Source organism: Silurus meridionalis, chromosome 4 (assembly GCF_014805685.1).
Source record: "Silurus meridionalis isolate SWU-2019-XX chromosome 4, ASM1480568v1, whole genome shotgun sequence".
In the NCBI taxonomy this organism is placed as follows: Eukaryota; Metazoa; Chordata; class Actinopteri; order Siluriformes; family Siluridae; genus Silurus; species Silurus meridionalis.
The window spans coordinates 16390249-16401826 of NC_060887.1; the positions used below are offsets into that span (position 1 = coordinate 16390249).

The 11578-nt window shown below is 34.4% G+C and overlaps 1 protein-coding gene across 1 annotated transcript in view; it reads left to right on the forward strand.

Annotated features, from left to right (window-relative positions):
• deptor (DEP domain containing MTOR-interacting protein) overlaps window positions 1–11578 on the forward strand; it is a 29285-nt gene extending 17707 nt beyond the window's left edge. The window contains exons 7-11 of the mRNA XM_046846348.1: window positions 1259–1396; window positions 4617–4687; window positions 5470–5574; window positions 9042–9158; window positions 9250–11578. Coding sequence (XP_046702304.1) covers window positions 1259–1396; window positions 4617–4687; window positions 5470–5574; window positions 9042–9158; window positions 9250–9258 — 440 coding nt within the window. The 3' untranslated portion in view covers window positions 9259–11578. The remainder of the gene's footprint in view (window positions 1–1258; window positions 1397–4616; window positions 4688–5469; window positions 5575–9041; window positions 9159–9249) is intronic.

The window sequence follows — 11578 nt, forward strand, 5'->3', positions numbered from 1 at the left end:
GCCACTAGCTACGTCCTGCATTTCCATGCATGCACAAAACAAATCTTATTTTTGGTATGTTGTGAATAACACTGTGCTAACGAAAACATGTACCAATATGACCCTAATATATATGTATATATACATATATATATACATATATATATATATATATATATATATATATATATATATATATATATATATATATATATATATATATATATATATATATATACACACAGTGGAACTTCGCTAAACGAGCAACATTTTTTAATGAATATAAAATACGATAATGAATTTCATGCCGAAAAAATTTTAAAAAAATGTTTATATGTAAAGTTTATTCAAAGAAAATTACTTATAACTTGTTAAGGAGCATAAATCATCATCTTTTCTTCTATCATGGAACGAACCAACCTGAAATGCGATTTGCAGAAAACAAAAAATTTTTATGAATTTATGACACATTACCTAATTCTTTTTTACTAAAAAGCTGTCTAGAGACATTTGTTTTTGCCAACGCTTTAAAATTTGGTGAAAATGTGACAGCATTATCAGTGAATAAAATTGTAGCGCGCATAGCCACCACCTTATAAGGGTAATGCTACTCAATGTAACAGTTTCCCATGCTTTCAGCATTTCTCCTCTTGTGGCTTTTTCTTCTGGGACATTTTTGCACTGGCTATTATATTTTGCACACAATAATCACAAATAATGTCTGAACACAAGTTTGGAAAAATGTGATCACAAGTGACACTAATATGCTAGCGGAACGAGTGCTAAACACAGACTGATGTAGCACTGGTGCAGAAAGTCCCGGTGCACAAGCGAGTGACGTGAAGAGGGGACTTCCCCTTTCTGCATCACTCGTTATGTGAAATGTTGCTCATTAAGGGAGCCATTTTTTTACAATTTATTTTGCTTGTTATGCAAATTACTCGTTAAGCGAGATGCTCGTTAAGCAAGGTTCCACTGTGTAGATAGATAGATAGATAGATAGATAGATAGATAGATAGATAGATAGATAGATAGATAGATGATAGATAGATAGATAGATAGGTTGATAGATAGATAGATAGATAGATAGATAGATAGATAGATAGATAGATAGATAGATAGATAGATAGATAGATAGATAGATAGATAGATAGATGTACATTTTATATAGTGTAATTTCTGTGCTTTTACTGTTCTAGGTGAAAGTATGTATCTGAAACTGTTTCTTGTTGTTTTAATCTGTCTTTCTTGCTTTCTTGTTTTCTCTCCTGAACTCCAGTGAGCCCCACTAAAGAGATTAAGGTGGTGTCTGCAGTGAGGCGCAGCAGTATGAGCAGTAGCTGTAGCAGCAGTGGTTATTACAGCAGCAGTCCCACTCTCAGTAGCAGTCCTCCAGTGCTCTGTAACCCCAAATCTGGTAGGAATCCTACTATTCTCACACTCAGTGAACAAACAATGAATCATATTTCTTCATAACTAGGTAAAGGTTTTGCATCATTAGTTTTTGCTGATGCATTCTGCTGCCTTTTTGGTTAAGCTAGATTTGATGGGAGGGAATGGAAGGATATATCAAGTTTCAAAGAACTTGGCTTCACACTAAGCTAGCGGTATCAAGATAGCCTGTTAACCTTTGGCTTGTAAAAAGACATGGCTTGTATAACACATTATATAATACAGAAGACACAGGCTGGGTAATAGAACATACACACAGGAAGAGATAGAACTAACCAGCAAGATCTCTATCATCAATGCCAAAAGTAGCACAAGTAAGATCACAGCAAATAAACCTGAACAATAGCAGCAGAGTCACTCTGTTGCTTCTGGATTCTGTGCTGTGATTGGGCAGAATAAGTACAGTATATCAGCTATCAGGGTGATGATAAACAGTGTGAACTGATTGCTGAGGAATAAGAGTCATAGTGCAGTGTTAGTTCCAGATAGCTTGCACAGCCAGAGTTACATATATGATCTAAAATGGGGAGGCAGGAATGCACTCCAGATTTGTTGCAGGACACCATGTACATCCAATCATACACCTTATTCACAACTAAAGGCAATGTAGTGTATTAAATACATGCACTGACATGTTTCTGTGAGGAAACTGGAAAACCCAGAGGAAACCTAAACAGACAAGGTTAAGCAGGTGAAACTCCTCACAGACAGTAAATCAATTTCAGAATTGAGATAGACACAGTACCCAATAAATTTTATTACTAATGTCAAACATCTGTGTCTAATTGCAATCCTACAGCTTGAATGCATTTAGCATGGACTGTTTCTCTTAAACAGGGTTATCCAGAGTTACCTGGGTGGTTCAGTAGGGTGTTAGTGTATTTGCTTTCAGGCTATAAAAGTCATATTAGCACATCCACTTCTGTTCTACTTCATGGTAATTGAGTAATGAAAATGTTGACAGAAATCCCAAGTGAAATCGGCCTCTTTTCCCCATAAACGACGTCCTTTCCTGTCTGATAGTCGGCCAAACTTTGGAGTCTGGGCCTCTTGTTAAACAGTGTTGCTGATTTTGCTCTGAATCGGGGCACAGTTTACTGTGGCATTTGCGTAGGTTAGAAAATATGTGCTGGAGCTGGAAAGATTTTGCATGAAATGCAATATTTCTTTCTTAAATCAAAGTCAAATGAAGGAAATCTTAGGTAATGTATGACTGTCAGCTCTCTTAATAAGTGCACATTGTTTTTTTTCTGTCCATTGCACTTTCTTTATTACTATCCTAATGTGTGCATTAGAGGTCCTTCAACTCTACAGAGACAGTGCATTAAATCTCTCTCTCTCTCTCTCTCTCTCTCTCTCTCTCTCTCTCTCTCTGTGTGTTTGCACGTGTGTGTGTGTGTGTGTGTGTGTGTGTGTGTGTCTGGCAAGCACATTCAGTCCCTGAAAGGGAAAGAGCACAGCCAGCCAGCAAAGACACACACACACACACACACACACACACACACACACACACACACACACACACACATATATATATATATATATATATATATATATATATATATATATATATATATATATAAAACACATACCATGAGCCTCCATGGCTCTCCAGGCGGACTTAAAGTATGAGAGTTTACATTAAATAAGTTGTCTTTTCACTGCATATTGTTACCTGCTGTCATGTTAGATTACTGGGAAAAATTCACATGAGTAAAAACCGTCTTCCTGTCCTTTACTTATATGCATTTGTTTGCTGATTGCTTAGACACTGAACTGTACAGCTTGTAAAGCTTGTGAGAGAGCATGTAAGTGAATATGTGCCTTGGTTTGGCAGTCATGCTCCTTTTTTCCAATTGGCTGTTGTCTTTTCTGTTCCTCCAATCCCAATGTGCCTCAGTTCTCCACCCATTATTAATATGAACTAAATAAACACTTCAAATCTGAAAGTGTGCTTCAGTGCTGGGAGAGCAAACTTACTTACTTACTTATAAGTAATTTTAGAACAGCTATACACTTAAAGAACCCAGACACAAGTCCACTATTATAAGGAAAGTAAGAGAAAAATTCATGGATTTACTTTTAAACAAACTGCATCTACCATACACAGCACTGTGCAATCTGGCAACACATGTCACTATTCTACACAAGTCAGAGTGAAACAGTAGTAAAAATGGTAACTGTACCATCAAATTATTTTTTATAGCAACATGGTATTAAAAAGGAACCTCCTTAGATAACATGCAGTAAACCCAAAAGGCACACTCTTGATAAAAAATTTAATTCTCAGATGCATCTTTGTGTGTCCCAGTGTGTAGGTCCCTACATTTCAGTGATTGTTTTGTTTTCCTTTTTATTTAAAAAAAATAAAATAAAAGATAGAATATGTACATAAGCACACATGGAACAAATTATATTTGTTACATTTGTGTAACATTATTATTACATTTATTTTACATTATGGTTTGGTAATTATTTTATAGAAATCAATCATTTTCCCCCAAACTTAAAATGAATACATGAGTACTAGCTTACTTAAGAGTGATATTTTTAATCTTACTTTTATTTAGTAAATAAATAAATAACAACAAAGTATTGGATTGTCCATTTAAATATTAAAAGTTAAACCACTTTTACCTACTACTTTTAAACATACTTTATTTCACTATAATCCTATACTCAAGATAGTTGATTTGAACTCTAAACAAATCTAAAATTTGAAAGTATTGACAGAAAGAATGAGATCCAGGAATGAGGGTATCATGCTGTAATCACTCATAGCATTTAGAATCATTTGCACAGAAATGAGCTCTTGAGGGGGGAACTATAATGTGTTTATATGTAAAAAAAAAATTTAAGGGACAACATGCATTGTTAGAGATGGACAATACAAAATCTAATCGTTCTGTAGTGACTAAGCAAATTAAAGAATTTATGCTTTTTTGGGTGAAGATTATGAAGCTGTACCTCAACTTGAGGTCTAATGTATATGTAGCTGAGTAAAAAATGCTGACTGTCACGCACTCAACATTAGATAGTTATAACCATATCAACATGCACAGACTCACCACACCCAATAACAACCTGCCTATCTCTCTCTCTCTCTCTCTCTCTCTCTGTGTGTGTGTGTGTGTGTGTGTGTGTGTGTGTGTGTGTGTGTGTGTGTGCTTGTGTGCTTCATTCAGTGCTCAAGAGACAAGTAAACCCAGAGGAGCTGCAGACTCCAGGAGGTTCCTTTATAAAGAAAACATTCACTGTAAGTCCCACACATTTTAGAAATCTACAAAACCTCCTTTATTTTTTATTTGTAGCTCACACTCACGTGATTCATACAGAAGAAAAGCTTTCTATAGCATGACATGGAACCAGGGCAGAATTAAACTGGTCTGAAATAGTGCACTTAACATGGAGTGACTAAGTCCGTTTATGTTTAATAGGTTCTCAGTATATTAAAAAAAGAGCCCAGTTGAAATATATACATTTTTTAAAAATATATTTATCTACACTATATGGACAAAAGTTATGGACAATCTAATGACAGCATTTGTCTCTGTGTTTGTTTAGTGCTCAGCATATGCATATCTTCAGTGGGATTTGAACCCAAAGTGGTCTAACCTGATTTTTTCTTAATAAAATCAAATAACATTAAAAACAATTAAACCACTTAATTAAACCTATCCCATATGCCCTACGGCAGAAAAAGAAATCCCTACATTGTCCATATGGTGTGTGAATTCTGTCTCTGACAGTTCCTCAACCTCAGCTACATCACTCTAATTCATATAGTGATTGTTCTCAATTAAACATTTTTGTGGGCCTTATTTATTATTTAATTTTGTACATGGCTGTTATTTTATTTAACAAATATATTTTGTTATAAATTAGAAATTTCTCACGCAATAATCTACCCACCAATCTATCCATCTGTCTATATCAACATGCACTAACTCTCTTTGCAGTCAGTCTTCTGTTTATACTAGTGCATTAAGCTTGCTGCACATATCCTTGTTATTCATTTGATTGTGTATGTGTGTTCAGATTGTAGGTGATGCAGTGGGCTGGGGTTTTGTGGTCAGGGGAAACAAACCATGCCACGTCCAGGCTGTTGATCCTAGTGGACCTGCTGCAGCAGCAGGGATGAAGGTAATTAAACGAATGAAACCGCCCTGGACAAAACATAGATTATTATCAGTGCATGGGCTATATGGATACATGATAATGCATCAGTTGTATGCAGAATAAAATACAAACACACTCGCTTCACAACTGCGGACGAAAGTTAAAAAAAAGAAGAAGTATGCATACTTTTATTAGCAACTAAACTGACCTTGCTGTATTTATTTTAACAATGAAAACCCACACACATCCTTTGGCTTCCTCAGCTTGCTGGATGTAGTCAAATTTCCTTAGATAACCCTGTGTGTGTGTGTGTGTGTGTGTGTGTGTGTGTGTGTGTGTGTGTGTGTGTGTGTGTGTGTGTGTGTGTGTGTGTGTGTTTGTGAGAATGGGTCTAATGGAATTGTATGCCTCTGCAACAGCACAACTTCCTCTTTAGCCTATAATTTTGAATGTTTATTACATAAGAGCATGTTTGCAGACTGCAAGAGAACACTCTCTTTGAGCAAAAGGTGTTGCTGTGTTTACACACAGTCGGTAAACTGTAGTCCTGTGTACGTGTTTTTACTTTTTTTTGCACATTTCACAGTTATGATTATAATTTATGAGAAAGGCGCTTCAAAATTGTGATACTTCTCAATTAGTGAACCAACTATTTTTATTATTATTTTTTTTTATAAAGGAGACATTTTACTTACTTACTTACCTCATGAATATTATAGGATTTTAATACTATTACATACCCTGGATTATTTTATCCTAACCTGTACTTAGCCTACAGTAAATATCAAATGGGTCAGGTTACTCATTAATTTACAAACCAGTTGACGTACAATGTTAGATATGAAACATTTCCAGGAAGCACTCCTTAAATAAAGCACATTTTTATGAGCATGATAAAGAAGTACTTAATATTATGAATGCTTTAAATCCAATGTCGGATCACTTACATGTGTCTCTAAACATATGTTGTGATTGTGTCTGGTTTACATGATTCTACTGTGAAATCATAATCCACAAATCCAAGCAGTAGTACTGTACCAATAAATAAGAGCCCATCTTTTGTATCTTTTATATATATTTCTCTGTTCATAATGTGTGTACACTGTAGTGTATGTGTCTTTCCCAGTGAAAGCTGTGAATATACACTGCATTCACTTATCTAAGCAAAATAATTCATTATAAAGGCACTTTGTGTAAAGCAGTGAAATAGCCAAAAGCAAGTTATATGGTTACATATATGCTTATCAGATCTTGCCATAGCATCTAATAACTTCTCCTGAGCAGTATCGCAAATATTTTCTTTTCTTACAGGCATTTCAGACTTTCAACACTGTCTGGTCTAAAATTGCCACAATGACGTTTTGAAGTTCTACAACCTGAATAAACAAATAGACCTGTTAAAAGATCTTTAAGATTTTTGACATTATAATATCACATTAAGAAGAACTTTACTTCACTAATGATGACTGTGCAATGTGCAAACAAACAAGCAAATAAGTTTCCAAAATAAAAACTACATTTGGATCAATTTATATAATATACATAAATAAATATTCACTCCATAATAATCTACTCTCACTTTTTCCCACTGTTCCCAAGATAAACTACACAGTTTTGATAGGGAAAAATGAGGTATTGAGTGTATGACTACATGAATTCATATGTTTAAAAACATTTAAAGAGGAAAAGAAGCAAGGAGAGCAGCTCATTATTCATCCAACACATTTTCAGGTAGATGAGAGATATTTAAAAAATACCAACACTTTTTCTTTATTGTGTTTTATTTCGCTTGCGACAAAACCAGTTTTAGTGTGAGATCACCCACTTTTGTTCTTTTTTTCTGTTTTAAACTGGTATTCATTATACAGTTAACACTACACCACTCGTTAACTATCTAGCTATATGACAAAGTTCACACAAAGATACTGACTTTATTATTTATAAATATGTGTTAAATAGAAGAGAAAGGGTTAACAGATCTGGTATTAAAGGCAGTCTGACTTGTTCTCCAGCTGAGGTTCTAAATATTAACCCTCTGTGTGTCAGTCGTGGGATTACAACTTGGAGCCGTGCCAAGTAAAGCAACTCAGCATTTTGTTGTAATTACTGTGAGGGTCTGACATTCCTGCTCACACACAAATTCTAACCAGTTTATCACACTCAAGTTTCTGTTCTCAGCATGCTGTTCTTCAGCCTTTTATTGTTTAACAGTCTGCTTTACATGTGAGTGCTTTCAATTTTGTCCAAAAGGTTGTATCTGACATTACTTTCTGCAAATTAAATGTGTTAAGAAAAAAACGCATTTAAATGTCATCTGTCTTCTAGTTCAAGCTTTTTTTTTACTATTCTTAGTCTGGTCTTCTTTGTATTTTCTCACCTATCTTTTCCCCTTTCTGTTGCTGAGCTACAGCTAACAAATATTTACTCATCAAATGTACAATATATTTGGCCAAAGGTTGTCTATGCCTGTCCATTACACTCATTTAGGGATCTTTCCCAAACTGTCTTCACAAAGTAAGAAGTACATCATTTTAAATTTATATATATATATATATATATATATATATATATATATATATATATATATGTTTAAATATATATATTTTTGTCACCACACACCAGCACAGTTAAACATTCTTAACTGGCCTAGAGAGTTACCTGACCTTAACCAAACCCAGCATTACTTCTTAAACTTCTCAGTTACACCCAAAAACAAGCTGCAAAAGAAGGCCTGGCCAAGTATCTAAATGCAGGAATGGTGTTCATTGGTTCCAGACTGTCATTAAGTGCAATAATACATGTATTTATAAGTATGTTAAAAATCCTGAATGGTTAATACAATATTTTTGTTGAACCCCTTGAATTAAAGTTGAAAGTCCACACTTTCATCACATCTTAATAGCTTCATTGTGGTGGTGTACAGAGGTGGTGTTCCATTTTCATTCATATTTTCATGAAATAGCTCATTGTCAAACCCTCCAATCACTCCAAGCAGCTCACCAACTTACTAATCATCCACACCTGGGCCACATCAGTCACCACACTATAAGAACCCTGTTTATCCACAAGCTCATTGTCTGTTCTACAGTTTAGGCTTACGAACATTCAGGACTACCCAAACTACTCTGTTTGGTTTCGCTTGGCATACAAGATTCTGTGTGTTATCTGTTCTCACTCTGCCACAGTTATTCTCTTGGTTTAGTTTACCCTAGTTGGGTGCTCTTTTTTTTCGTGCTTTCTGCCTTGCCCTTTTGTTTTCTCATTAAAAGGCCGTTGTTAAATTCACTTGGTTTCCAGTACGTTCTTAGCGCCTGACACTCATTTGCTTTTTGTAATGCTGTTTTTTTTTTTTTTTTAAGTGTAAACATCATGATTTGTTTTTGTAAAAGCCACATATTACTCAAATTCTTTGCTATTATTGACACTAACACACATACATTCAGTCTGAGCTTCTACTGATTAACTTGTTGGCTTGTCACTCTGTTTTCCAGGTGTGTCAGTTTGTGGTGTCGGTTAATGGGCTGAATGTGCTGAACCTGGACTACAGGACCGTCAGTAACCTCATCCTCACAGGACCCCGGACCGTGGTCATGGAAGTCATGGAAGAGGTGAAACATTAAAGACGAGTTCTTTAGCTTTTTCTCTTTATTTTCCTTCTTTTCTCTGTCAATCACTAACTTCTTGTTTTCCTGTGCATAGTGTCAGTGAAAGCTTTTGGTGGAATCTTCAGAAGAATGTCCTATAGAAAGCCCGAGATCCAGTCACGGACGTCAATGTTTGTTCAGAATTTAGGTTCATTGACACTTCTTCCTGTTTGTGCATCACATCAATCTCCAAGAGACTCATTATGAGGACGATATGGGAAAAAGGAATTGTCATGTCATTGTAACAAACTGCAAACTGAATCCATTCCAAAACTTTTTTGTGTGTGTAGCATTCAAATGATGACCAAGAGCTTCGGTCCGGCTTAAGTGAGGTTTATGAGTAGTGGAGTGAGGCTAACAATTACACACTGTTGTGTTGCAGTGCAGTCATGCACGGCCAAAAAAGCGTCGATTACACAGATTTTCAGGGCTAAGTGTCAATAGGTCATATATTTAGACACCACATATCTTCTTTCATTGGGATTTTAAAGGGATACGCTTTCCCTTGGCTAACATCAGAAATACATCACATTTATTTTTGTTTATTTTATAAACTTTAATGAAGAAAAATGTTAACATATATAAGAATAGCACTTATACTTGATTCCTAAATGTCTGTGATTTTTGTAGTTAAACAGCGAACCCATTTAAAACATTGTCATGATGTAATTAGTAGTTACACTGCAAAAATGGTCATTTATCAAGTGAAAATATCTTGACTATATTAAAATTGATTTAGTATTTTCTGTTTTATCAAAGTAAACCACATAAGATTATTATATCTGTTTCTAGGTATCTGTTTTTTTATTTTTATTGTTGTTTTATTTGGTTGGTTGGTTAAAATTTTCACTCTATATTTTCTTATTTTATTAGCAGATCATGTGATCAGCACACAGGGCAAAAAATTTTTTTTTTTACTTTAATAATGATAAATCGGGTTTTGTAATAATTTAATAGAAATACTGTTTAAATGTGGCTATATTCAACTATATCATGATATTTCCACTTGCTGAGATCTAAGTTTTTGCAGTGTATTTACAATAATAGTGTTTGATCGGTACCTGGAGGCACGTTTGTTTCTCCTTCTTTATAATGTGAAAAATACAGTAGCAAGAATGGTAACATGTTTACTGTTAGGTTCCCATATTTATTACATTCATAACACAGTATAGAACACCTGTTAAGCTTAGAATTGTTAACCCAAATTGTTTTAACAAAATATTTAAAATAACTTTTAAATATCAATTTAATTCCCCATCATAGACAAATGTTTATTCAATTCATGACTAAACAGAAATTAGCGAAAATAAAAATAAATACACAATGTTATTCATTGTTGAAATTTCGCTGAACGCTGGTTGCCAGCTCTCTGTTTTCAGCCTCAATCCTATACTGCTTTTTTGTACTTTTCACAATTTTACTAGCCAACATCCACTCACATGGTCCATGTTGCTAGCGTGATTTTACTAATACCAAATTAATGTTGGTTAATTGACCGATTTTTGGTTGTCACTTGACAGGTTTTTTTTTTTAAGTATAGTGGATCAATGCTAAAAGCAAACATTAACTTGCTTGTAATGCATTCAATATTGTTCATTTAGAAAATCTAAAAGAATTACCTCAATGATCATATTGCGCTAACAATATATGATAGCCATATTGTCTTACATTGTCTAAAACAATATAGTAATTTTGTATTTGATGTCACTAAACAAAGAATGCAAGTTTAACCTTCGAAGAAACGCACAATTTTTAAGAAATTATTGTAATGTTCAGGAAATAAAGAGTGAAGTTTAAATTAAGTAAAGTACATGAGATTAGATTTCTTACAATTGAGAAAAAAAAAAAAAAAACACAGGATAAATAAGCACTTATTCCACATCTTTAATGATGTTCCTAGATTCATGTATGACACACGATGGCCGTTTTGGTTTTACAAACCTCAGTGAATCTCCCAGTGTTTTTGCCTTAACACCATTTAACTTGCTGCTAATTCTTATGGCTGGTTATCACCTAACACCTGAACGTGGACAGTTTTTTTTTTTTTTTTTTTTGTCTTAAGAGCTGTCTGTGATGTATGTGTTTAACTGATTCTTACTGACAATCAGCTTTATATTTCTTTGTATTTGTATAAAAGCGCTCTATTTACCATGTTTTTTGGCACATAGGGGGGACAAACAGAGAAGCAGCTGATATAATGATGAACCGTAGCATCTCACACAAAACAGATTGACAGATACAGCATAGCAAATGCTTACACACTAGAAATCCATCTGCCTATGTGAGAGATTATAATAAGCTGAAGGTACCACATACAGTATGTATTTTGAAAAGTCATGCCATGTCTGTTGAAATGTTTTATTAAACACAATGATTTAAACAAA